General features: G+C 39.2%; 1 protein-coding gene across 2 annotated transcripts; it reads right to left on the bottom strand.

Moving 5' to 3' along the window:
* Nucleotides 1–5020: 5020 nt before the first annotated feature.
* On the bottom strand, nt 5021–25310 carry CCDC17 (coiled-coil domain containing 17). 2 transcript variants are annotated; one of them, XM_087889649.1, is made up of 19 exons: nt 25193–25310; nt 23480–23623; nt 23115–23171; nt 21966–22089; nt 20540–20699; nt 19796–19918; nt 18966–19099; nt 18413–18541; nt 16393–16619; nt 14320–14405; nt 13803–14018; nt 12316–12538; nt 11905–12015; nt 10425–10582; nt 8535–8688; nt 7431–7523; nt 6307–6511; nt 6095–6201; nt 5021–5387 (listed from the first exon to the last, which is right to left on the bottom strand). In XM_087889649.1, the coding sequence occupies exons 5-19, from the start codon at nt 20629–20631 to the stop codon at nt 5268–5270; spliced, it is 2178 nt and encodes a 725-aa protein (XP_087745775.1). In that variant the 5' UTR covers nt 20632–20699; nt 21966–22089; nt 23115–23171; nt 23480–23623; nt 25193–25310; the 3' UTR covers nt 5021–5267. The 2 variants fall into 2 exon arrangements, with proteins under 2 accessions (XP_087745775.1, XP_034270811.2); XM_034414920.3 differs by lacking the exon at nt 25193–25310 and adding an exon at nt 24581–24876.
* Between the last annotated feature and the right edge of the window lie 746 nt (nt 25311–26056).

Raw genomic sequence — 26056 nt, 5'->3', positions numbered from 1 at the left:
GGAGGTCTTCCAATTCGACGTACAAACAGCATACTTGCACGCCGAGCTGGATAAGGAAATATACGTCAAAGCCCCGCCTGGGTACAACAAAGACAAGAACCAAACCTGGCTGCTGAATAAAAGCCTGTACGGGCTCAAGCAGTCGGGCAAAAGGTGGTACGACTGCTTGGCCAAGGCCCTCAGATCCATGGGCTTCGAGGCCACCTCAGCTGACAAATGCTTCTTTACGAGGAGAGAAAACGACTCATTCGAAGGTGTGCTCGTTTACGTGGACGACATCTTGTACATCAGCAAGCACAAGGACAGGTGTGACAAGTTCGCCACCGACCTAGGTAGCCACTTCTCCTTAAAGTCACTTGGAAAGATTGACAGATACCTAGGGGTCCAAGTGATAAAAACCAACAAGGGCTTCCGACTCTCCCAGAGAGAAAAGATCATCGAGCTGCTGTCCAAATGCAACATGTCCGAAGCAAAACCCAGCGAGACCCCCATGCAACCCGAGTTCCTGAAAACCATGTATGAGGAATCTGAACCCTTCACAGACAACAAACTATATAGATCAACGATAGGGTCACTGCTGTACATATCCAACTGGACCAGGCCCGACATCGCCTTGGCCGTCAACCTGCTGTCCAGACATGTAAGCAAACCTACGGTAACACACTGGAACGCCATCAAAAGACTACTTAGATACTTAAAATTTAGTGCAGATGCCCTACTCTGCCTAGAACCAGAAACATCCAAGGAACCAAAGCTGACCTGCTATGCTGACGCCGACTGGGCTGGGGACATAGAGTGCAGAAAAAGCACCTCAGGCTACGTGCTACTACTCAACAATTGCCCCATCCACTGGTACACTGGAAAGCAAAAACTGGTGGCCACATCAACCACGGAAGCAGAATTTGTTTGCCTATCAAAGGCCGCAAACAATTTAGTATGGTTCGATGACCTGCTCTGCGACATCTGGGCCGAACCCTCATATCCAATAGTTATCCACGAAGACAACAAGGCAGCGATAGAAATCTCTAGGGCCGATGCCATAGGTCAGCGTTCTAGGCACATTGACATTAAATACAAACACGTCAGGCAGTTTTCAGAGATAGGCTTCATTAGGGCAGTGCACTGTGACACAGAGGAGCAAACAGCAGATATTCTCACTAAACCCCTACCACATAAACAACATGCTTACCTCATGTCAAAAATGCGTGTTTGCTTATAATTCATGCCTGTACCAGTGTATTCTCTGTATGTATGCTAACACCGCCTCAGGTACCCAGTTAGGCATTTAGAGGGGGTTTTGTCATGATAAAATGCCTAACTGCCATGTCTCCCTGATCCCCCGGACCCTCAAGGGTTAACTAACCACATATCCCATAATCCTCATAACCACTCCTTACCTCTTAACCCCTCCTCCTGGGTACAAAAGGTCCAACCGCATGGTCCACAGCACATTCCAGATGTATACCTGAAAGAGAAAGGTACAAGGTCAGTGACCTCCAGTACCAACTGACCAACAATAAAACTACTGAAGAGAATTGGGCTATGTCTTTGAGTTATTGGGCTAGATCCAGTTTCTAACAACACATTCTTTTCAAAAAAAAGATGGGTTCTAGGGAGTTGGGCTTCCCAAATCTTAAGGTACAAATCTACTGAAAGATCATAGTATCTGTTTGGTTACCTTAAGTATGTATTTGTGTGCAAAGCATTTCACTTTGAATAGTTCTGATGCTGAAACTGCTGTTTTGAGTATAAAAGAATCATTCCAAGGTTCTTGGAAATCTTCCAAGTTCAAAACAGCTGGTTCCTAGCTTAAAAACTCAAACATACTTGGAGAGGGATGATCAGTAAAGTTCTGAACTAAACATGTTTCTAAACAATATTTTGGGCACCTTTAATATTTTGAATACAATTGACTAGCAAAAGAGGATGGTTATCATGTATACGCACCAATTTATCCATGCAAGAATACAAACACGTGACTGAACTAGCAAAACTAAGTTTTGGGCCTGGTAACGAGTTATTACTGTGCCTTCAACATCGATAAGAGAATTGCAATGTTCACTATTTAATTACAATTTAAATAGTATTTAGAACAAGGTTCTAAAGGAATTTCAATATAAAGTTTCATCAGTTTAACTTAAAAAGATAAATAGACCAATTTTTGCAATCTTTCACTGTTAATAAAAATTCTTTAGGTCTTTCTTATTTCCACCCGTCAAAGTGGTATCAGCATATCTGAAGTTGCTGGAGTTTTTTCCAGGAATTAGCACAATAATTCATAATCTTTTTCATATAAATTAAATTAGGTAAGTTATGTAAACCCTTGGACTACTCTAAACAATGTAGCTGTTCTAACCTTCCTGATACACATTTTTCAATAAAAAAATTACTTGGCCCAGTTAATCCACATTTTTAAGAGCTGTAGATATCTGCCAGTTCTATATGTTGCTGAAGCCAAAATACAAACTTGAGCCTTACTTTACATGTGAGATTGATTGTTAAGTAATTTGAGCATTCTTTATCATATTTTTTAGTATTGGAATATAAATTGATATTTTTCAAATCCTTTGGCAGGCTGGAGGGTTCTGGGAGTTGAAGTTCACAGCGCTACGGTTGGGAAGTACTGTTCTAATAGCAATAGCATTTAGACTTATATACTGCTTTACAGCCCTCTAAGCGGTTTACAGAGTCAGCATACTGCCCCCAACAATCTGGGTCCTCATTTTACTGACCTTGGAAGGATGGAAGTAAGAATCAACCTTGAGCTGGTGAGACTCAAAATTGCAAAACTGCAGGCAGCCAGCAATCAGAAGCAGCCTGCAGTACTGCATTCTAACCACTGTGCCACCATGGCTCTCATAGTATTGTATAGGAAGTATAGGAAGAAGCTTCCTTTGCTTCTAACTTCTAGGATACTTTTATTTGCTTTATGCTGATGAAGCATATCTTGAGTTTTTCAGGGACCATTGTTTGTCTGATTATTTTCTTTAGTTGAAATAATGTAAGAGGTTGTTTGACCTGATCTTGCTTTTGCTGATGGAAGTGAATTATTCTATCTACTTGCAGAATATGTAGTTAATTTGATCTCAATGATGTCTGTGTGTAGGGTCAGTGATCTTTTAGATTATAGGAAGAAGGTATTTTCTATAAATGTTGCTTTTCCTTGGCAGAACTGTTCTGCATCCAGGTTCATTTCACAGGCCAAGGCCAGATTTTTGTTATACATCATTTTAATCACATAGAGTACTATGGCTTTTTTCTTCTTCTTTTTTTTTGGTGTTGAATAGATAAGATGTGGCAAATCATAAATTCATTATGACACCAAGTTAGTCCTCAATTATTGTTCAGCGGCCATTCAAAATTACAGTGGAGTTATGACTTTTGCCCAAAGTTGCTGCTATTGCAGTGCTTCTGGCCATGTGATCAGAATTTGGACACATGGCAGCACACACACCTTTACAATCATGAGGTGCTGTAATTCCCCCCTATCTCAGCTGCCCACCCAGCCCATCAGCATGCACAAAACTGCCTTGGCATATTTGGTGGCTACTTCTCCCCACTGTACCGCACCAGGATACCTGGGCCCTTTCCCTGCCCACCATGCCTGGGAGGCTCGCTGTAGCCTTATGAAAGATCCTGTTGCTAGCTTCCTAGTTGTGACTCAAATCAGCTGGGCATATCTGTCAGCAGCTGCAGAAAAAGGCAAAAGTAAAAAGATCCCGGAATCATGGGACAGGGAAAGAATCCTCCAGCATAATGGGATGAAGAGAAGGCCAGGTATTTCCTGCTCATGGCAGATTTCTGCATGCCAGTGAGCACCAGGGGTTTCCCATCCCTTGGCTTCCCCATCCCCTTAGGCACCCCCCCACCCATGCAATTGCTTAACAACTGCAATTGGGAGGCTCAGGATTGCCATCTAATGGAGCAGTCACAGGGGCATCTCAATGACAGCTTCATTCTTCGTTCAAGTTTCAGATCCTAATTGTCATACGTCAAGGACTACCTGTATAGAGAAATTTTGCTCCTGGAAGAAGTGAATAGATGTATTTTTATACCACCTTTATTTTTATAAATTCAAGGCAGGGAACATACCCAACACATTCCTCTATTTTTTCCACAACAACAACACTGGGCTGAGAAAAAGCGACTGGCCCAAAGTCACCCAGCTAGCTTTCATGCCTAAAGTGGGACTAGAACTCACAGTCTCATGGTTTCTTGTCTGGTGCCTTAAACACAAGACCAAACTAAGAGAGATGTGTTAGTTTTTTAGCGGCTTGCTTTATTTTGTTTTCACACAGTTTATTACATACTCATAAATAGGCCATTACATCCATTGCAACATAGATTTTGGGCTGCCTGTGCAAATACTGTATGTTTGTACCATGTCACATCCTCATTAAAACCAAACAAGCTATTTTTTAAAAAAAATTAAGCTCAGATTTCAGTTCAAATCCACTTAGTCCTGAAGCTCATTGAATGATCTTCATTAGCCTAAAGGAAAACGATGGATGGAAAATAATTATAAGATCTTAAGTATCAAAAAGACAGAATATGATGGTAAGAAATACATTTAAATGACTTGGAAGGGAATATTCATATTCCACTCTAAGAAGTGGTAGTTACATTAGCAAAAATAGGAATTTATTTAACTCAAGTCAAGGAAAAAAAATACAAAAGGGGAAAAAATCAGGGGGAAAAACAGTATTAAAACACTATTTACCTTGATCACATAGAATGATATAAATCAGTCTTTTTATAGCGATATTATTTTCCTAAGCAGAGTGAACAGTATCATTTATAAATCATATATGATTATAAATCTGAATTGATACCTTTCCAAGGTAAGAGTAACTTCTTTTTGGGTCTACTCTTTTCTCAATACATAGTTTTTCATATAATGATAGATTATTAATCCTAGATCAATAAATTTATCTGTAACTTCCAGATCAGAAAATGCATTCATCCAAGAAGGTTGCAAAACACAACAAAGAAATCACTGCAAAAACAAAAGCCTCAAAGATGAAGAATAAAACCCCTTTTATTTAATTGTCAGACAAATTGAATACATGTGAGCATAGCTTATGTTTGAGTAGTTCCTATACTGCGGAGGCACATCTGGAGAAAAACACTTCTTTCCATGTTATTTGAAAGATAACCAAAAGGAACTTTTGGGTTCTTCTACCAATTCTGTTTGGGATAGATGAATCCCAGCCATTCTAGTTTACAACAGCAAACTACTGTATTCTTCCTCTAGCACCTGCATGGGATCAGGCTTCTGTAGGATCAAGTGTGGCTGGTAACTCTGGTGGGAAAGGCAGCTCAGGTTTTTGGGTACTAAAGATGTGTAGTCTCAAAGTAGCATCGCCATACATCTTGTGTTCTGCTGGCTAAAGTGAAGACAGAAATGATAAGGCTTGACTAAGACACAGAGCATTCCCATAGAGTAGAATGAAAGCTAAATCAACTGATTCTTACACATATGACATTGCTTCTATGGCTTGTAAAACGGTTTAATGTTTAAAACACTACTGAAATAGGCCAATTAAGAATGTTGAAATAATAAGAATAGGATTTGGGGCCATCTCTGGATTTTAACAACTCTGCCATATTGTGTACATATTTCCTCAGTGTACTGTTTACTGACTAAATCATACTAGGCTTATGTAATACACAAAGTTGTAAATCATGCTGATAAACAATGGCTTGATTTAGCAACTTAGACGTATACTGCTTCATAGTGCTTTACAGCCCTCTGAAAGCAGTTTACAGAGTCAGTATATTGCCTCCAACCACCTGGGTCCTCATTTTACCGACCTTGGAAGGATGGAAGGCTGTGTCAACCTTGAGCTGGTCAGGATCAAACTGTTGGCAATTGGCAGAATTAGCCTGCAATAGTGCAATACTGCATTCTGACCATTGCACCACCTTGGCTCTTAATTTAGTTAACATTAAGCTAAAAGCAAACCAGGTTGTTGCATTGTACAATGTGAATACTACATTTTCTTAACTGGGGGTGGGGGGGAACTACCTTAACTTTAATGTTTTTCCTATTTCTTAAACTAAACCTTGGCATGCTACATTAGAGGGGACTTACCACAGTGGGCAAAACTGTTATAGGTGGCACAGGACATTGATACAGAGATAATGTATGAGTGCCAATATTCCACGTAGTCATTCTGGATTCCTCTTCCTTCTTTGCACCTATAGAGGCAGAGTGGAAATAATTGTATTACTAGAGATACCATATAAATCCTGATTCCTGAAGAGAATCATAGCTTCAAGGTATCTAAAACACCAACCACATACCTGCAAACATCACTTCACAGGATTCAAGCCGCTTGGTTAGTCTGAACACAGCCCAGGCAGCTAACCATTGTTCACTCCCTAATGATGGATAATGGGAGGTGAATTTGTTGTCCCAGAATGCAGATGCTTCCCTTCCTTTGGGGCAGTGATAAAAGCGAGCAACAAGGATCATATCTTCTTGTGGCATAACATCCCAAAATATTACCTGAGAGGAGATCAAAAGAAATCTACAATGCCCAGTAGAAAAATGTATGGCTCTAATGTTTCTGCCATTAGCCACCCTTTCCTTCTATCATTTCTTTAAATAGGTATTTGTTACTACAAAATCTATACAGGTAGTCCTCAACTTATGACCACTATTGAGCCCAAAATTCATGTTGCTAAGTGGATTTTACCCCATTTTATACCTTTTCTTGCCACAGTTGTTAAAACAATTTGGGTGCTTCAAAACAATTTGGTTTAAGATTGCCTTCACTGCTGCAAACTAGAAAAACTCAGTGTTCGCTCCAACTGAGAATATCCTACTAATATCCCTTCCCTTTCCACCTATTGCGCATGATGAGGACTTGCAAATAAATCCAAGTCCTTGCTAAGAGAGAGTTCTACAACCATTGACACACCTATAAAGGAATCTCTTAACACGATGGGGAATGGAGATCTGAAAACTGAGAGGCAGAATTGGAAATTCTCACCAATGGGAAAATGCCCACCAACAATCTCTGCGAAGCTTCAACATTGCAGGCTAAGAAGAAATGCCTTTAGCAAGACTACAGAATTAACCGGGGCAGTTGTTAAACAGAGGAGGTTTGGTGTAATGGTTAAAGTGCAGGCCTAGGAATTGGGAGATTGTGAGTTCTAGTCCTGCATTAGGCATGAAAGCGAGCTGGGTAACTTTGGGCCAGTCATTCACTCTTATCACAATTCACCTCACAAGGGTGTTGTGGGGAAAATCAGAAGAGAAAAGAACATTATTTATGTTCACTACCTTGAGTTACTTATAAAGTAATAAAGGCAGGATGAAAATCGAAAAAGTAATAAGATCTTTCAGGTACAAAACTGATTCTGGAGCAGTGTAAAGCTTTCCTGTAGAAATATAAGTCCCACAATCGGAACCTTCTGCATACCTGTTCCTCTCCAAATATGAAATAACTGTATTTGGTGTCTGATCTGATGAAATTAGTGCAATAATTAAATCCTGAATTGCTGGTGCAAATCATCTGAAAGGATTAAGAAAAATACAGTCCATCTCCTCACTTAAGTCATTTAATACATTTCTTATATTTGAGTCAAATCCTTGGATGATTCTATTGCATTAAAGTTTAATAACATGAATTGCAGACTACAAAACTTGAGGGATGCTATAGCCCAAATATACATTATGGACCTTGTATAACCAATCCAGCTGTCCTGAATTCACTTACATAAAGATTACAATAATTCATAGCCTTTGTTGTTTCTGGCTAGGTTTCAGGCACTGCCCTAGCTGCCGTTGACAATATATCTTTCTGCATCTAATGGGTGCCAATCAGTGGCGGGTTGCTCCCGGTTCGCCCCAGTTCGGGCGAACTGGTAGTGGCAGCAACGGGAGGCTCCGCCCACCCAATCAGACGTCATCAAAAATGCTCTGTGCATGCACAGAAGTGTTGCGCGCTGGGATTTGAAACCCACTACTGGTGCCAATGTAAGAAATTATCTGTGTCCAATTGTTTCCTCTATTCAGTACAATATGTCTATTGTCTGGCAATAGATCTCAGGATTTTAGACACATCTTTTTCAGTTCATAAAGATACTAAGGACTGTGCCCTTTGAATGCATGAAACATGCCTTTTTCCCATAGAAAAATTAGGATGTAGGAGTATTTGAGCCAAATCTCCTAGGTATGCCTAAGCGCAACAAGAATTTAAACATGCCTAAACTATACATAAAAGAATAAATTTGATTTAATAAGAAATACTGTAAAAATGATATTTACAATCACAATGGCTACCTAAATTAACTATTCCTTTACCCCTAGACACAAAATACAGATGTATGAACTTATATTTAACTTGCGTGCTCTTGCATCTTGAATGTTATGCCACATTAAAATTCAGTTTTAAGAACACATTTAAAATGTGGTTGGCAGTGTGTTGAGTGAACTTGGGCATTCAGGCTAATTCAGTAAGCCACAGTTCAGTAAACTAAGGGTTAATCAGTTCCAATGATAAAGTCACACACTGACTACCTACCCGACCAGTTTTCTGATGGTAACCTGTCAGTCGGATGGCCCCATTGCCAGGTGGGGCACCTTTCACTTTATCAAGAATGATTCCCAGACGTGTTTCTTTTGGCTGCCTGTAATTTCTCTGCTTGGGAATTGGATTTAGGGATATTTTTTCACCTCTGTTGGAATTATTAGATGCTGATTAGCTCAGATATTCTTCTTCCACATCTCATGAAATAACATGTACCATCTTTATCATGCCCAAGCTTTTTTCCACCACGAAAAACCTAAGGAAAAAAAAATCTTCCTACACACACAGAGAGAAGATAATCAATCTGAAAACCAAATCACACTGAATTTTTACCTGGAGTAGGCTGGAGAAGCCTCTGATCTGTTTCTAGGTGCTGCCAATGCCAGAGCCAGGAAAATAGTGTAGTAGAAGAAGGGGAACATGAACAAGGAAGGAGGGCTGCGTGTGTGCTGAATGTGACAAAGCGCAACATTAAAGTCCAGAAGATTCTTTAAGAAACCCAGTTTACATACCCGTTTGGATGTTAGAGAGCAGAGAAGAAATTTATGATGTAGGTGTACAGAGAATGTGAGAAATGGGAAAGAACATGAGAAGAAAAAACAAGTAATTGATCAATTAATCACTGCATTTATTTGGAAAACTATTGGGCACAGCAAAACAAACCCCAAAGTAATAACAAAGAGTAAATCACATACAACAAACGAGCTAAACTCAGAGTAATCTAGAATGAGCTAACATTAGAAAGTTCTAATTTAAATCATCAGGCATTCAGCTATATACTTTTTGTTTGTATATCACTGTGGTGCCTTTTTCAGTCAGACGATTTCTAACACTGGTCACTGATCATAACCAGAGCTATGAATCAGTAGTGAAATCCAAATTTTTTTACTACCGGTTCTGTGGGCATGGCTTGCTGGGTGTGGCGTGGCTTGGTGGGTGTGGCAGCGGAAGGATACTGCAAAATCTCCATTCCCACCCCACTCTGGGTCCAGCCAGAGGTGGTATTTGCTGGTTCTCTGAACTGCTCAAAATTTCCTCTACCAGTTCTCCAGAACCTGCTTTCACTCCTGCTATGGATATTAAATGAGAAGTTTTTCAATAACAACTGTTTGATAAGGAAGCTATTTATTTACATTTGTTTGTAAGCTGCCCAGAGTTGCCTTTAGACGAGATGGGCAGCAAACAAATCAAATAAATAAATAAATTTCCACTAGTACATTAGGGACATTTTTTTAAAAAATATTAAATTTTGCTTAATAGTTTAAAAGGTTTTATACAACAATTATCTCTTCAAAACGCAGGGCTAATTTTAGCCTATTTATCTGAAAGTGAGCTCCACATAATTTGATGGGATTTAGTGCTTGATAGTTAGATATAAAAAGTGAGGTGAAGGATCTTAACAATGAGTTTTTCACATAGCGCAGTACTGAATTGAAAAGGGGCTTGTAATCTGTGTAGCACCCAATTTGCATCATCGCCTTGTCTTCCCCATCACATCTCTATTTAAATCCTACATCAAGTTCTACGTGCCTCTGATGGTGTGCTGTAGCGCACAAAGGCTGATGCCCTTTTGTTAATCTGAAAAAAGTACTGCTTCACCAGACTGCCTGATTTTTAGCTCAAAGAAATGGGTGTGCCATTAAGATTTGAAACGTCAGTAATGCTTATTTATTTTTGATGTGTACTAACTAGTGGCCAAACTGCTGAATACAAAGTGAAATATACGTCTTATTAGAAATTTTTTTTAAAATTTATATATAACAGATTTTAAAATAAACCATAAACAGGGCAGGGGCAGGGAGCTATGTTTCTATGCTGATTTGTTTTAAAGTTGAAAGGAAAGACAATCTTGGAAGGAGAAAAGGGTTAATCCTCCTTTTTCACCTTTCATTAGATTTAAGCTGGACAGACTGTTCCTGATTAGGAGGAGGGTCAACTAAACCAGTGTAAGGAGAAGCAGAAAAGGACAGGCTGGTGGGGGCAGGATGGAAAGAATGCTGGGTTGGAGGGAAATCAATAGGAGGCGCTGTGGAACTGGATGCCTGTGTAGGAGAGAAGAAGCACAAGGAGGTTATTATTGTAAGCAGCAAGTCAATTGGAGAGCACACTGCAAATATTCTGGAGCTGGTCTCCTTCTTTCAAAGTACTGTAAGTTATCTTTGCTGCAACAGACCAATGCTCCGTAACTCTGAAGATTGCAACTCTGCTCGAGAGCTTACAACTTTATTGTTTCAAATATAAATGTGAAGTTGCTGGGTTTTTTTTCAAGCTTACTACCTTAAGTTTGTTAGCGCTTCTTCCCTTGGAAAGTGATCAAAAATAATAGAGAGGTTATTTTTACAATAGGTGCTTCCTAGATATCCTCATTGCTGAATACAGCCATGGTCCAACTGAATTATGTTTTGAGTTTTCTCATTTCATACTAACAACCACCAAGTTTGCTGTCTCAACACACGCTTTTTATATTTTCCAAGCAAATATACAGTCATGCTCGTTATTGCCTTTTTGGCAAACAGGGAAGGGCCCACTGTCTAAAGAATCTTTCAGTTTTCTCCTAGCCCAGTTACGGGGATTTGAGGATTTGAATGGGTCCTCTGCATTCTCCAAAATGGCAGTTCTTGAGCCAGTTCTTGGGATTGTGTGATGCTAGAGCCAGTAGAAAGAAAGTATGACTGGGATAGTTACTAACTAAGTTAAAAACAGTGGTGGGCTGCTGCTGGTTCAGACCAGTTTGCGTGAACTGGTAGTTTCGACAATCAGCTGGCCCCACCCATCCGTACCAGCCCTATCCTGTCCTATATTTCCTTCTTTCTGGCTCAGCTGATTCGTTCGGCAGAGCTGATTTCCGTGCCTCCGCTGTTCTACTTACCGGAGCTGCCTTAGAAGGTAAGCAGCTGAGCTTCAAATTGCTGTATTTTGACTGCTGTGTGCAAGCGCGTTAGGCGATTGCGCGAGCAAAGTGTGTGCTCACTGAACCGGTTGTTAAACCGGTTGCAGCCCACCACTGGTTAAAAATATTGAGTAAATCTGACTCTCTTGACACTTTGGATTGGCAGCATGTCTGGAAAGTGCTCTCCTATCTGTCCTATGAATTTGGATATGTGTATTTTTTTCTCAGAGAAGTTCTACTTTCAAGCTGGAACCCTAGGATTAGACTCACATCCACACATACTTAAAATACCAAAAAAAAAAGGGGGGGGGTTTACAGTTACAGCATCAGGAGCATTACTTGAGGATGCATAACTATTTAGAAGGAAGACAATAAGTTTTATGCAAAAGAAATTAACTATTCCAACTGTTCCTATTTGTTATATATACATTTTTTGTGACATGGCAACATTGATCATTTTAGGGTCCAACTCACTGCAGGAAGATATTTATATAAGGAAGCTCTGCCAGGTTGGATATCAGCCATTGATTGCATATCAGCATCTCTTGCGTTCACCAACCGCAAATAAAGCTCAGCTTTGCCAACCTGAGAAGTTGAAGGAAATGTTATATCATTAGAACAGACAGATGTATGCAATTGCAAACGTTTAGCATATATAAGTTGATATATTGCCAAAGATCAGGTATTCTATGGTAAGAATGAATAATCAATTTGAGAATCAGTGGTAGACTGGATGAGATCTGACAGAGAATCTGTATAAATCACAAACGCAATAAATAAATATTAAGAGGCTGGCTATGAACAACTACTGGAATACCTTTTTTATAAACAATAATTGTTTGGGGTAGGAAGGCTGTTGCTCTGCTCTGCTCTATTCCTTCTTACCTGAGGCACACCATTCAACTGTTCTTCAGTAAGACCTGGCTTTACAGGAAGCACTCGGATAGGAACTTTCCAATGCCCACTCATCACTTGGTGCAGGTGGTCAAAAATGTTGGTTTTAGCCCATCCTCTGGGGGACAAATTCTGGATTTCCTGCCCATAAACATCAAAACCTCCAGAGGCCTGAAGCTCAGCTACAAGACTGATGGAGGTTGAAGGAAGGATTCTGAAAAAAACAGGAAATCCACAACAATATGGCTACTTTTGATGAAGGATCTGATGTATGTCTGTTTCATAATGTGCTATAGCACAGACCATGACTTTTAAGAAATTACACAGTTAGTGTAAAGTTTCCTCCTAAATAGGAAGAAGCAGAATCTAGCAAACTTGAAACTGGGTGAAAAAAAGCAATTTCATGCAAACTTAGACTATATATCAGTGATGGCTAACCTTTTCTGGACCGAGTGCCCAAAGCACGCGCACCCAAACCCCCAAAATGTAATGCGTGCATGGCCCCCGTGCATGCGCTGTGCCCCCGCACATGCGCACACAGCTCCCACACGTGACACCCCCCCGCATGCATCCCATCCCCCCGCATGCATGCATGGGGCCCCCATGCATGGCAGAGACCCAATGACCAGCTGGCCCGTGGGATGCGCACACACATGCACTGTGGAGCTGAACTGGGGTGACAGCTCGTGTGCCCATAGAGAGGGCGCTGCGTGCCACCTGTGGCACACGTGCCATAGGTTCGCCATCACAGCTATATATTGTTCCCAGTGGAAACGCGCCAAGATTTTCAAAAGGTCTTAGAATAAATCTGACATATTAAAATAATACCTCGCAAAGAGCCACCTTCTTTTCCCTCCTACTGGGCGAGCGGCACAGTTGCCTAGCAGCATCTAGCCTGAAAGCCCTGAAATTACTACAGAGGTATACTAAACAACCCATGGTACCTCATGAATATAGCCACGGAACAGAAATTACAGTAGTTGGCATTCAGTTGGAGGTATAGAAATATTAAATAGTGTATAATATTTATACACTATGCTATTTAAATATTAAATAGCAATACTATGTTATTCAATAGTTTACTTTGACAACCTTTAACTTTTGCTTCTCATCCAAGAAGCTTCTTCAGCTCTGATTGGATTGTAGAATTGATATTTTCTGCAGAGAATATAAATCCTTCCATTTCCTATCATCCAGTCAGAGCTGAAGAAGCTTCTGGGATGAGAAGCGAAATGTCTTCAAAGCAAAACAAGAAAGTCCAGTTGCCTCCTGAAAAAAAAGCACCTTTGGAACAACCATGACCTGGATGACTGAGAATCTCCATAGACATAATGCTATTAAATAAATATTTTTCTAGAATTTAGAAACAATGTATACAATTGCAAAACTATAGAAGAACTGTCAACTGAATGGCTGCCCACGCAATGACTTGCTGGTTAGGAAAGGTGTGACGTGATGGAAATAGCTTGGAAGCTCACCTTGGGACTGGCTGTCTAGCTGCTAAGATGGCACAGCATGCTCTTTGCCTGTCCATCAGAGATTGTGGAGAATGGCCCATATCAGAGGAGACAATAGGAAGAGGTGTGGACTTCCCTAGTTGCTGCCCATTACGATATAAGCCAGAGACCAGGCGAACATGGTAGAACATAGGATCCAACCCCAAAAGAAAATCATAGAATATTACAAAGCCAGATCTGCAGAGAGAGAACAGAGTTAGTTAAATTCGTAGTATTCCATGTTGCTACTTTTTCTGTAGAGCTGGATGACAATCGTCATACCCAAACATCTTGATCAAAATCACTATATGTTTGGAGAAAGAATAGAAGGATAAATATATTTACTTTATGTGAAAGTAGTGGCCACTTGATTTTTTTAAAACAATTATTTTATGCAGCAGTGAATTCTAACTGCAACTTATTTAGAAAGGACTATCTGTCTGTACATGTGCATGAATGCCTCTCAGGACTGAATATTATAGGTTACAGTATTACATACACTGGATCATATGGAGCTGGACCTAGTGTGTCAGAGGGATCCAGAAAGTACTGGTTTATTCCTGTAGCAGATGATCCCATGGGGTCCTATAACAAAGAGAACATTTATGAATTTTATCAGCAAAATCCAACTAATTCTTTAACAGCATAACCTAAACAAACATATCTACCAAGGCAGTGGTGGGTTTCAAAAAATTTTATTACCGGTTCTGTGGGTGTGGCTTGGTGAGTGTGGCATGGCTTGGTGGGCGTGGCAGGGGAAGGATACTGTAAAATCTCTGTTCCCACCCCACTCCGGGGGAAGGATACTGCAAAATCCTCATTTTCTCCCAATCAGTTAGGACTTGGGAGGCAGAAAATAGATGGGGATGGGGCCAGTCAGAATTTTTACTACCGGTTCTTCGAACTACTCAAAATTTCCACTACCGGTTCTCTAGAACTGGTCAGAACCTGCTGGAACCCACCTCTGCACCAAGGCCATCTTCCAACATGTTGCTGATTAAAGAAACTGCTGATTGTTGAAAGATTAAGTGGAGACAAATTGTGGTGGTAAAACATACCCCTCCATGCACTTGTGATCACTACCAGACCCCTGCGATGCTCACTCCATACAGGTGAACTGTTTAAAGTGCCCTTTTTAAAAAAGCCTTAATAGCAATTCCTTTTATTCCCCAAATATACAAGCAGAAATCCCCCCCCACATATGTGCACGCGCACACACACATGACCTATAGTGCAACCTACAACCTTGATAATACCTGTTTGGAAGAATGCCTGGCTGTAAAAATATGATGTTATATCATAATCACACTTTCAAATGGAATTTATATGCAGAAATATTGATATCTTCATATCTGAGTAACTCAACTGTTTTCCTGGAAAGACTAAGGATCACTGGTGGCATTTAGCCGGTTCTATCTGGTTTGGGAGAACTGGTAGCGGCGACTGCGGGAGGCTCCACCTACCCGCTATCATGTCCTGTTTTTGACACTCTGTGCATATGTGGAGGTGGCACATGCGAGCGAAGCGAGCACCCATGCACGCTCACATTTGCGAACTAGTAGCGAAGGTAAGTGAATACCATCCCTGCTAAGGATCAATAGGATACTTTTCCCCACATGGAGACTGAAGTTGAGAGAATATTTGTGATTACTATTGACTGAATTATTATTTTTGTTCTTTGCTGTAACTTGGCAGGAAAGAACAGTGACTGGCTCATAGAGGTCCATGCCGATTCTCAATGCTCTGAAGCTAACAGGATTTCAGATGATTAGATAGTTTCATTTAAGATGCTTGGCAAGGATTGGAAAGGGGGAACGGTGCCATGTGGAAGAGTTTTTAAATGCAAGTTTGGAGACATTGAAATTTGGCACCATAATACTTTTTAAAATGATCATATAAATGCAAAAATGTCTTACTATATTCTTTTTCCTCTTCCAGTAGTAAGTGTATTTTTTAATATAACATTGAACATATTTTATGGCATACCATCACTTGAATCAAAAATATCTAAAATATAGATCTGTAATTGTGAATAGTCATTGTTGCTGATTTTTCAACTCAGCGACCAAGAGTCAGCAGATACTAGAGCAAATTTGTTGGAAAGATAAACTGCAAGATATTTTTGTATATTCCTTTAGGGAAAGTATTGGAATAAGGGAAGAAGGAAGGAAAATATGGGCAAAACTGCACTGCAGCCACTCATTGTATAGACTGTGAGTCCTGCTCATTTTTCCAGAACACACTTTCATTACCTCACACTAACTGAGAGTTATCATCACAAATATGAAAGAAAATTATTGTCATAAAAGCTAGAGGTCAAAATTTGAATTTCATCCAAAAGGTAGATTCACGATCCATCCAATGGACATGAGTTGGATTTAGAGAAAAACAAGTCCCATCCTTGAGAAAACTCTACCTACTTTCTCTGTGCTTTCAGGAACAATGTTTTCTTGCCTTTTTTTTTGTTAGAAAATATGTACTATAAACAAAAGCACAACAGATCCTGCAGATCAAAGAGTTCTATATACCTGTAAAACCTCTCTCAAATTTGTCCAAGGCAAAAGGCACTCACCATATTTCTAGTCAGAATGGTGGGATCAGGGAGCCCAAGGTGAGGAGGAGGAGGAGGTGGCAGAGGTGGTGCTATAGGAGGTGGAAGTAGGGGTGGGGATCCCCTTCTAGACCACTGAACTTTCCTCCTTTCAATATTGTGTCTCAGCCTACCAATTTCAGCATGTAGCTGAGCCATTTCTGCCATATGTACTTGTTGCAACTTGTCCAGCTCTAAGTCCAAAGAACCTAATGAAAACGAACAACACAAAAGCTCATTAATGTAGCATTGTATCCAATGAGAGCACTTCCAAATGCCAATGAAGAATGTAGAGATGGTTGGTCTAATTGGAGAGTGTGGATTAAACATAGGAAATGAATAGATAAACCAGCAGAAAATGACAATGTTTATTCTTTTGGTATTATAGCCTTTCATCAAAGTTAGTTCATGGTCCTATTCTGTTTTTGCTGGGTTGACATCAATCAACATTCAGGTACACCTTCAATAGGACATAGCTTCCTCAATCTATAGGTAAAACCAAACTAACACCACCCAAAAATTCTTGCTGTGCAGTCTCTTTGGGGTAGCATGTTTCTGGGAGAGATGACTGATGAACACCAGGAGTGAATGCCAAGCTAAACGTCATGCTAGCTGCCAAAATCAATCAGTAGATCACTAGTGAAAACTGAAAATTATTACAAAGACCTTTAAAAGGACATCTTTAAACTGTGTGCATAGCAAAAACAATCTCGTTTAATAAGCATAAAGTAATGCACATAAGGGCATCTCCCCACCTCCCAGTGCCCTATATACAGCTGATGATTTTGAGCTGCCTATAACTAATTAACAAAAAGTTCTTGAGGTCCTAGCAGGTAGCTCAATGTAAATGTGCAGTACAGTAGTTGTGGAAAAGGTGAATGCTAGGTGTTATTATAAAAGGGACTGAAATATATTGTATGTACAGTTTTGGTTGCCACACTTGAAAAAGAAAATAATGAATCTGAGAAATTGCAGAACAGAACTTCCAGAATGATTGGGAAGTTTGCACACTTCTGAGAAAAGGCTATAACATTTGGGAGTCTTTAGGTTAGAAAAATGGTGATTGAGAAGGCCTGAAGAGGGAAGAAGGAATGGCCTTAAGGGACAGGAGGAAGAACTGATACCAAGGAACAGTCAGATAAAAGGGGCCTGAATCCTGGGCAAGAACGTAACAGGTATAACATCTCAGACAAGCCTTCCCTAGTTCACAGGAATATAAAGGGAGAGAGGGGAAGTGAATTCAGACTTCCAAACTTCTGTTACTATACTATAGTTTTACAATAAATGTAGAACTGACCTACATGTCTGGTTTCCTGTTCTAATCTACCTGACATTCAATGTCAGAGACAGAAAAACTTATCTTCAATCAGTTTATACCATGCAAGATTTACTGGCTTTAGTCATGTCCTGGTGAATTTGATAAACCTCAAAAATAGCTGAAGGGGGGCTGAAGGACAGTCAGGACCTTTCCTTTACATCCCTTCCGGGGCCTACTGATCTAACAATTGAGCTATTTTTGGACAAAGGCTTACCAATCTTAAGAACACTGGTAGACTGGTAAACATGTTTAGCATTCCTTTTGTGACCTGGACTTTCAGATGATCAATAGACTTGTGTTCTTTGCCTTTCTTCTCCTCCCATTTCATACATGGGCAGACCTCTGTGTGTTTCATTTCAAGACAGAAAAGTGTTGAATGTGCAGTCAACATTTATCAACATTTATCTGGCATATTTAACTTGATTCCCACACTTTATTGCTGCCATGTGTAGGTGCAAACTATAAACCAGGGACCTTGGTAGCTTTAAGACCTATGGACTTACAGTAACTCCCTGAATTCCCCAGGCAGCCAGTCCTGCTATAAACCAAAACCTCTAATTATAAAAATGACTTCCTAACTCTTGTGAAAATAATTTTCCCTTTAGCTTCTTGTGGACTAGTTTGAAATGCAGGCTTTATGGCCACTATCTTTACTCAGTTAAGAAAAAAGGCTATGAACCCTACCATTTTCCATTCTCCTTCTGTCCTTCAGAATTTTCATTTTTAATATCTCATCTTCCAGACGTTGATTCTCTAACTCAACAGACAAGAGTTCTGCATCCAAAGTCTTTGAGTTGAGACCATCTTCATATTCTGCAGAGATAGGAAGGAGAATCAATCAGAAGCCAGGACAGCTACAAGTTGTGACTGAGGAAAAACCATTTGCTAAGGTTTTAGATTTACAGGATCTATCAATAGTTCATCTTGAAGATTCATACATGCATAATAAATAAGTTTTAATGGGTAATGTCATGAAATGTCTATGAAGAGTTTCCTCATAGACTGGGTTAAGACTTCCCATTAATGTTACTGAAATTTATTTGGTTTTGACATACCATCTTGGATGAACCCAACCACTGAAGATATAAATTATAGTTTAAATTTGGGCATGTGGTATGAATCTAGTGATTATCTGTTAACAGTTTGCTGAACTCAAGAGAGATGCAAACATTCTTGGCTTAAGTGTAGGCTCAACATCCAAATTTGGGGTAAAATTGATTGGGAAAACATAGCTCACTTTTCTTTCTACCACTTTGTTCAGGCTTTGTGCCATTTTTTTCCAGTGCTGTGGCCTCCAGCTGCAGTTCATACATCTGACGGATGATGTGATGGTCACTGCCTCCACTCTGCAAGTAAGTCAGGTACAGCATCCTGTCAGGGATATGAACAGTCATCATCAAGAATTGTTACAATTTTTCCCCTGACTAGGTAAATACTTAATAGTTACATTCCCAAAAAAAGGGCAACTTTTTATAGCATGGAGATCATTGGTGGGTTGCCTAAGAACCAGTAGTAAAACCGGTGGGAGGCTCCGCCCACTGATCCGGATGTCATCATAGGTCATCTGCGCATGCACAGAAGTGCGGGCATGATGCGAACCAGTAATAAGGTAAGTAGAACCCACCCCTGATGGAGATAATTAGATGAAAAAGGACTGCATTTGTTGAATTACTGCATTTCATACAGCTGCTATAGGGTTTTCACTGGTCCCATTGGGAGGGGAGTTAAGTCTTCTCAAATTAGTAAAAAGTTTGTCTTTTCAATTGTTGGAGACCACATTTCGTGTAGAAAATCAATTTAGGGCATGTTGTCACTAGCAATTTATGATGTTTTATATTATTATTCAGCCATCATCATGTCAAGAAACATGAAAGTACAGTTTTATATTGCCACAAGGTAGCTGACTGATGCTAGAGGAAATGGCCTTAAGAGTTGAAGATACAGGTTTGCTAAGTGGTGGGAAAGTTTTATAGGCAGAAACAATTAAAGATATAATAATCTCTATATATTTTAAGTTTACAGAAACTATTACATTACATGTCCTTACAACTCTGTCTTCCAACTCACTGTATCTCAGAAGAAAGGGGCCCAATAGCTGCTGGAAACACCATAGACTTGAAGATGGCATTCTCGTCCATTTTATTTACAATGCTATGTGTCTTTCTATTGGTGGCAGAATCCAGATTCCTTCTAAAAATGAAAAAGGAGGCATTTATTAAATTTTTATATCACCCATCTCCCCTATAAGGTAGCTTACAGGTTAGAAAACAAATAGGAAAATAATAAAAATATATTAAAATATTAAAACTATGCAGATTAAACATTTAAAAACAATACAAAAACCAAAACTAAGACAGATGGCAGAGAGATGAGATCTTTTTATTCGATCAACACCTTCAGCGGTGAGCAACATGGGCCCCAAGCCAAACCCGGGCCCCAAGTTAACTGGCAAAACCAAATTTTAATGCCCTTCCAGAAGGCTAAAAGGGTGGGAGCAGTTCTCATGTCTGGTGATAGAGTATTGGGATGAGGCCACAATGAAAAAGGCTCCTCTCCTTGACCCCACCTGCCGGAATTCCTTAGCAGAGAATTGGGTGTTATACAAGAGTCTTTTTGTTTTCTCCGTTCATTGGTGATGCATATTTATGTTCTCAAGCACACTATAACAGTCATATTACAGATGTTCAGAGAAATCTTATTCATAAGGTCTGGACTGTCTTTGATGTCCCATATAGTATGGACTAAAACATTGTCATATAGATCTTGAAAAAAACGTGTTCATTTCTAGAGTTCTCTGTTCTGGAGTCTTACCTGTTCCCTGTTGCTACCTGCAGAAGTTTCACCTGTTCGCTCAGTGCATTCAAAGTCAACTTGTTCTTTTTTTCTTGGGTATTCAGCTCCATCAACAACTCTTCTATCTGAGATGAAGATGAGTTCCCTAATTTCAACTCTGACAGGCGTGTACGAATTTCTAGGTAAATACAAAATGGAACAAATTGTGCTGGAACAACTGCATCAATTAATGTATGGTTACATATATATTTTAATATATATATTCAATAGATATATTGGAATCCTAATCCATTCAGTTCAGGAACACCTTATACATGTTTCATTAATATATGTTCTTCTGGTCTATTTCTCAGAAGGAGTAGATTGATGAATGCCAGGAAAATCAGGAGATTCTAAAAGTTCAAATGGGTATAAAGATTTATTGTAAGCTTGAGCTCTCTACAAGAATCTGAACTACTAATGGCCAAGGGAAATTAATGGGAGATAAGAGTAGAAGGAATTCAAGGTCTGCTAGACTCAGATCTCTTGTGGGTGCGAAGGGATTTGTGACTGAGGACACGTTTAACCCTTCCCTCAGGCTCAGTCTTGTTATCTCCTACATAGATCAGATATATACTTGTGTTTTAATCATACAACAAAACTACAAGTAATTATTCAAATTATAAAATAGTTCTCCATAAAAAAGTCCACAGAAATGTAATTAACATGCTAGGGTGAAAGTCAGGTTTGAACTTTTCTTCCTGAAATTATAATTTATATATGTAGAGATCATTTGTTGCCTTTGGATTGAACAACTCTGATACACCACACCCAAACCTACTCTTGATGAGAAACAGGTCTCCTCTGTCTTTTGGGAGTTGGGAAATTCCATACATAAAATATCAGGTACAAGCACCATTGAGGTGGTATTCTTTCACTAACTGCTTCCTTCTCTTATCTCAAGGGTGTCAAACTCAAGGCCAGGTACCGGATCCGGCCCGTGGAGTGCTTAGATCTGGCCTGCGGGGCCGTCCTGGAAACAGGGAAGGACTGGCCCACATTGCCTCTGCCAGTGAAAATGGAGTTTGAGAGGGCCGCACATAGCCATCACAGCCGAAAATGGAGCTCAGGAGCCCGTTTTCTCTGGCAGAGACGTCAGGCCACCACAGGTTCCCCCAACACGAGTGACATCGAGCTGACCACACCCACCCCGGACATGCCTATCCCAGCCCCCCAAGGTCAAACACAATTCTGATGTGGTCCTCAATGAAACTGAATTTGACACCACTGTCTTATCTGGTATATATGGCATAATTACCCTTGTGTGCTAGTCTCAAACACTTTTGGCTTAATGAAAACTCATCTATCCTTCTTTGTTACTTTTTTCTCCAATTCAGCTAACTCCTTAACCTGAACCAGGAACGAAAGGTTGACAATTCAGCAAAATCTTTAATTTTCAACTTACCATCTTTTTGCTGTTCCAGGTGTTGGTTGCTAGCTTGGATTTCAGCCAACTGGCGCTCATGTGCATCTACTATTTGCTTATGACGCTGACAGTATTCTTGCTGGTGAGGTATTTGGTTTTCATTCTAAGAGTCAAGGAAAGACGCCAGATTCAAATAGCTGTTTCTCCTACAGCAAGAGCAAGGAATTGTGGTTCTCCAGAGGTAGATTCTGAACCTTAAGTTCCAACCTCCATCAACATTGATCATGTTGGGTGGAATGTCTAGGAATTATCATAAAGAAACATCTGAAGCACAGCACTATGGATACCTAACACTAAAATTATTCAATTATTTGTTAATCTATCTATCTATCTATCTATCTATCTATCTATCTATCTATCTATCTATCATCTGTTGCAAGATAGATATAGCATTATTCTGAATGAAGTACAATATTTTTTTCTTGGATAGATGTGATACTTTGTATGAAGTTATTTCACCATATAGTTTTGGCAATTATAAGCATATCACCATAATCCAAAATTAAAATAACAGGAAAAGCAAGGATAGTCATTTGTGTTTCGCTGAAGCCACAACATAAACTGAATATTCATAATACTTACCAAATTGTATTTGGAGTAATTCCTCAAGAAACCAGAACAGCATGCTATGACTATGTGAATTATGGTTCTGTATTACACAGTTAATTATAAATATTATAATTATAATAATTAAATTATGGCCATAAACTTGTAATTTAACATCATCAAACATCCATATCTGCCTATCCCGGATCCTTGAGAAGGACTTGATAGGTAGAAAAAAATGTCAAATCCAGTCTGAACATCTGGCTGGCTGTGCAAGGAACCATAATGATAATAATTTACAAAATTAACTGTAGCCCTAGATCAGGGGTGGGCAAATGTGGTTCTTTTACAACCTGTGGACTTCAACTCCCAGAATTCCTGAGCTGGCTGTCTCAGGAATTCTGGGAGTTGAAGTCCACAGGTTGTAAAAGAGCCACATTTGCCCACCCCTGCCCTAGACTAACAAGACAGAAAAGCAGTACTGCATAGATTTTTCTACATATTCCTGTATGTGTGACACTATAAATTTCTCTTCAGCCCCCAAAAAAGATTTTAAAGTTTCTCATGTTCATTTACCCCTACCTGGAGTGTCCGAAATGTTGGAAGTGTGCCTTCAAGTGATGTCCTCAATTTGTGGAACTGTGAAACAGAAAAATTACTAAATAGCTTTCTTCCTTTCTAAAGGTTGGTAAAAAAAAACCCCACTAATTAATTTATTGCTATATCAAGATTCATACTTGAACCTATTTCATTTACCAAGAAATACTATATAGTAGGAATCTGTAGGAGAAATCTGAACTAGATTTTGGAAATTTGATATGCTACAATTATCCAAAAGCTAAAGTACAGTTTAAACTGTCTAAGTCCTAAACCAGTGGTTAATTACTCTGGTAGAGGTTGATGAGTTGATAGGAGCAGAGTCATCTATGAGAAAGATAAAGATTTACCTCTTCAGTCAGTTTCTTCAAGGCCTGGTTATCTGAAACTCTTCCACTATCATCAGAGCTTCTAACATTATGGACTTGTTGCTCGTGTTCCCCATTTCCCTTGACATATCTGAAATTGTCTCTTTCTAGCTTTGACACATGAAGCTGATAATGTTGATCCATTAGATACCAGCAACCAAGAGAGAAAATAAATCATTATTGTATGACCAGGGTACATATTCAAAAAGATTGGAATGTCTTTTATATGTTAGCTATAGCTCCCATAATTGCCAGCCAGCAGTAATCATTCTATCTTCAAGACGATTTTGTGAGAAGAAATTAGAATTTTTTCTTCTTCTTCTTCTACTACTACTACTACTACTACTACTACTACTACTACTAGAATAAACAAATGCATGCACCTACTTTTTTCCTAATACTTGGTTGCAATAAGGAAGTATTGGATGAAATTTATCTGTTCAATAGGTGGCTTATAATCATTAAGTGCCATAATTTCAGACATACTGTATATGAGCAGTACTACAATTCTCCTCCACTCCTGTGCCATTTTTTCTTCTAAACATTTTAAAAAGCTTATTTTACTTGATGATAAACTTAGCATTTCTATACTGAATAGCTGAAACACACAAGTACTTCCCTGGGTTATTCCACTGACTTTTCCTTTGCAGACTCTCAAATAGAAAATCTAGAATAAAGGTTTTACAAGAGTAACTTCCAAGAAAATCCTAAATTAAAGTTTATTGACTGGTTATTCTTAATATCATGATAAAGAAAAAAGGAGAGCAATAGAAAATATCAGCAAGCTATTAAGAACATATCCCCAACATAAGGAAAACAAGACATTTTCATATAGGTAGTTATTTAGCATACAAAAACAAAAAACAATTTTATCTCCTACAAGTCTATCAGAAAAAAGTTGGCATAAAGTGCAGAATCATGATCAAACCCATCCTCATCACAGGAAATGTTTTTCAAGTGTACTTTTCTATTATATCTGTTCCTGGAATTGATAGTACTGCAATCTCCTGCTCTCATCTTCAGACCAATCAAAGTAACCTTCAAAATAACTTTTATTAATAAAAATCAAGTTGTCCCTTTTACCATGCTGTCTGCCATTTCTGTTTTCTTGGGCTCTTTCCCTTTATGCTGTGCTTGCCTGTGCCGGTATTTTATATTCATTGCCATTTCTCGTCCAATGCAGAATTTTTCTGTGTGCTTCTCTAGCAGTCGTCTGCTGCGGAACCCCATTTCACAGTTACAACAGTGGAAAAACGTTTTATCTGTCATTTTGGAAAGTGTTTCCAGATATTTACAAAGGGTTATATTTATCAGTATGTGAAAGGCACTAGCTACTCATATTTCCTTGTAGGAAAGAACTGTAGTATCATTTGGAGTTTTTGGTTGCTATGCTAGTAGTTATGGGGTGTAACCAACCTGACAAAATAATAGAAGATTGTCCACAGTAGCTGGAAATATCACCATGCCAGTTATTACTGTTTATGTTTGCAATACCAGGGTTACAATGGGCAATCTTCCCAACTTGTATTCTTTGGCCAACCTGGCTAGAATTCTAGAAGGTTCAAGTTTCAGTGTGTCTGAACATTATTAGTTTGCAGAAAGCTGACTCAGGAATTTATAAGGGAGAGCAATTTCTTTTTTAACTGGATATTCTCTGGAAGATGACAATGGTGCACATAAGCACTGGACAACTACCTGCCTTCGCAGTCCTATTATTTTACATCTAGGATGTCTATATTTAATTCTTCAACACTGCAAGCTGGCATTCCTGGAGTAAGCACGGGACGACCTCTATACTGATAAAATCCAAATCCTGAGGAAGAATAAATGTGATGAATAATATGAAAGAAAGTGCATCTTTAGTGCTATTCGGTGCATTAGACAATAGTAAGCAATTATGCTGTTTGTTTAGCTTTCATATAGAATATTGCATGAACCCTGTTGAAGTTTGTAAAATCATTCAGTTTAGTATGAATTCAGCCAATTGTGTGCTGTTCAAAAAACGTGATTGAACAAATCATAGCTTAGCACAATACATGAACCTGTCACGCCTAGAAAATCTGCCATAGAATAAGTGGAGAAGCAGAAGCAATGGAAAAAAGTCAGTGTTTTACATATATAAATTTATTAACTATTAGAAGTGCAGATGACAATTATGAAGCATTTGGTAGAAAGACTAATAAGGCTTACTCCTATGTAGACCTAACTCTAGCCTATCTAGTTCTTTCTTCTGGTGGAACCAATTATTAAAGCATCCCCAATGCATTTAGTGTTTTCAAAACTATAGCCCAAACTTTCTTCTATTTGTTGACACCAGTGATACTTTCCAGCAGCCAGTGAGTATTGGTTATGATGTTCCACAAGCCTTAGTTAGCTGCAAGTGCTGTTTCCCTCAATCTGGGTCTCCATGGTGATCAACCGAACAGCAGCAAAGCCAGAGGAGAAAATTAATCAGCTTGTCTGTAATAGCAGGTAGATTCAAAAATCAGAAAAAGATTCTGCAGAGTCACAACAGGCCAGCACAGGAACTTGTGAGTTTGGCAGCCAATTTTCTGATGA

This window comes from Pantherophis guttatus, chromosome 3, assembly GCF_059756535.1.
Source record: "Pantherophis guttatus breed Tessera chromosome 3, ASM5975653v1, whole genome shotgun sequence".
NCBI classification, from domain to species: Eukaryota; Metazoa; Chordata; class Lepidosauria; order Squamata; family Colubridae; genus Pantherophis; species Pantherophis guttatus.
The sequence above is the reverse complement of the archived record's forward strand: the minus strand, read 5'-3'. Positions and strand labels throughout refer to the sequence as shown.

Excerpts from the sequence above, each read along its gene's own strand:
- CCDC17 (XM_034414920.3), bottom strand. The coding sequence starts at position 24,766 with ATGACAGATAAAACGTTTTTCCACTGTTGTAACTGTGAAATGGGGTTC. Across the intron at positions 12,539-13,802 it reads GCTAGACAGCCAGTCCCAAG|AATCCTTCCTTCAACCTCCA; the intron begins GTGAGCTTCCAA and ends TGTTTTTTTCAG. Across the intron at positions 10,583-11,904 it reads TATATAAATATCTTCCTGCA|GCATCCAGTTCCACAGCGCC; the intron begins GTGAGTTGGACC and ends TCTCCTACACAG.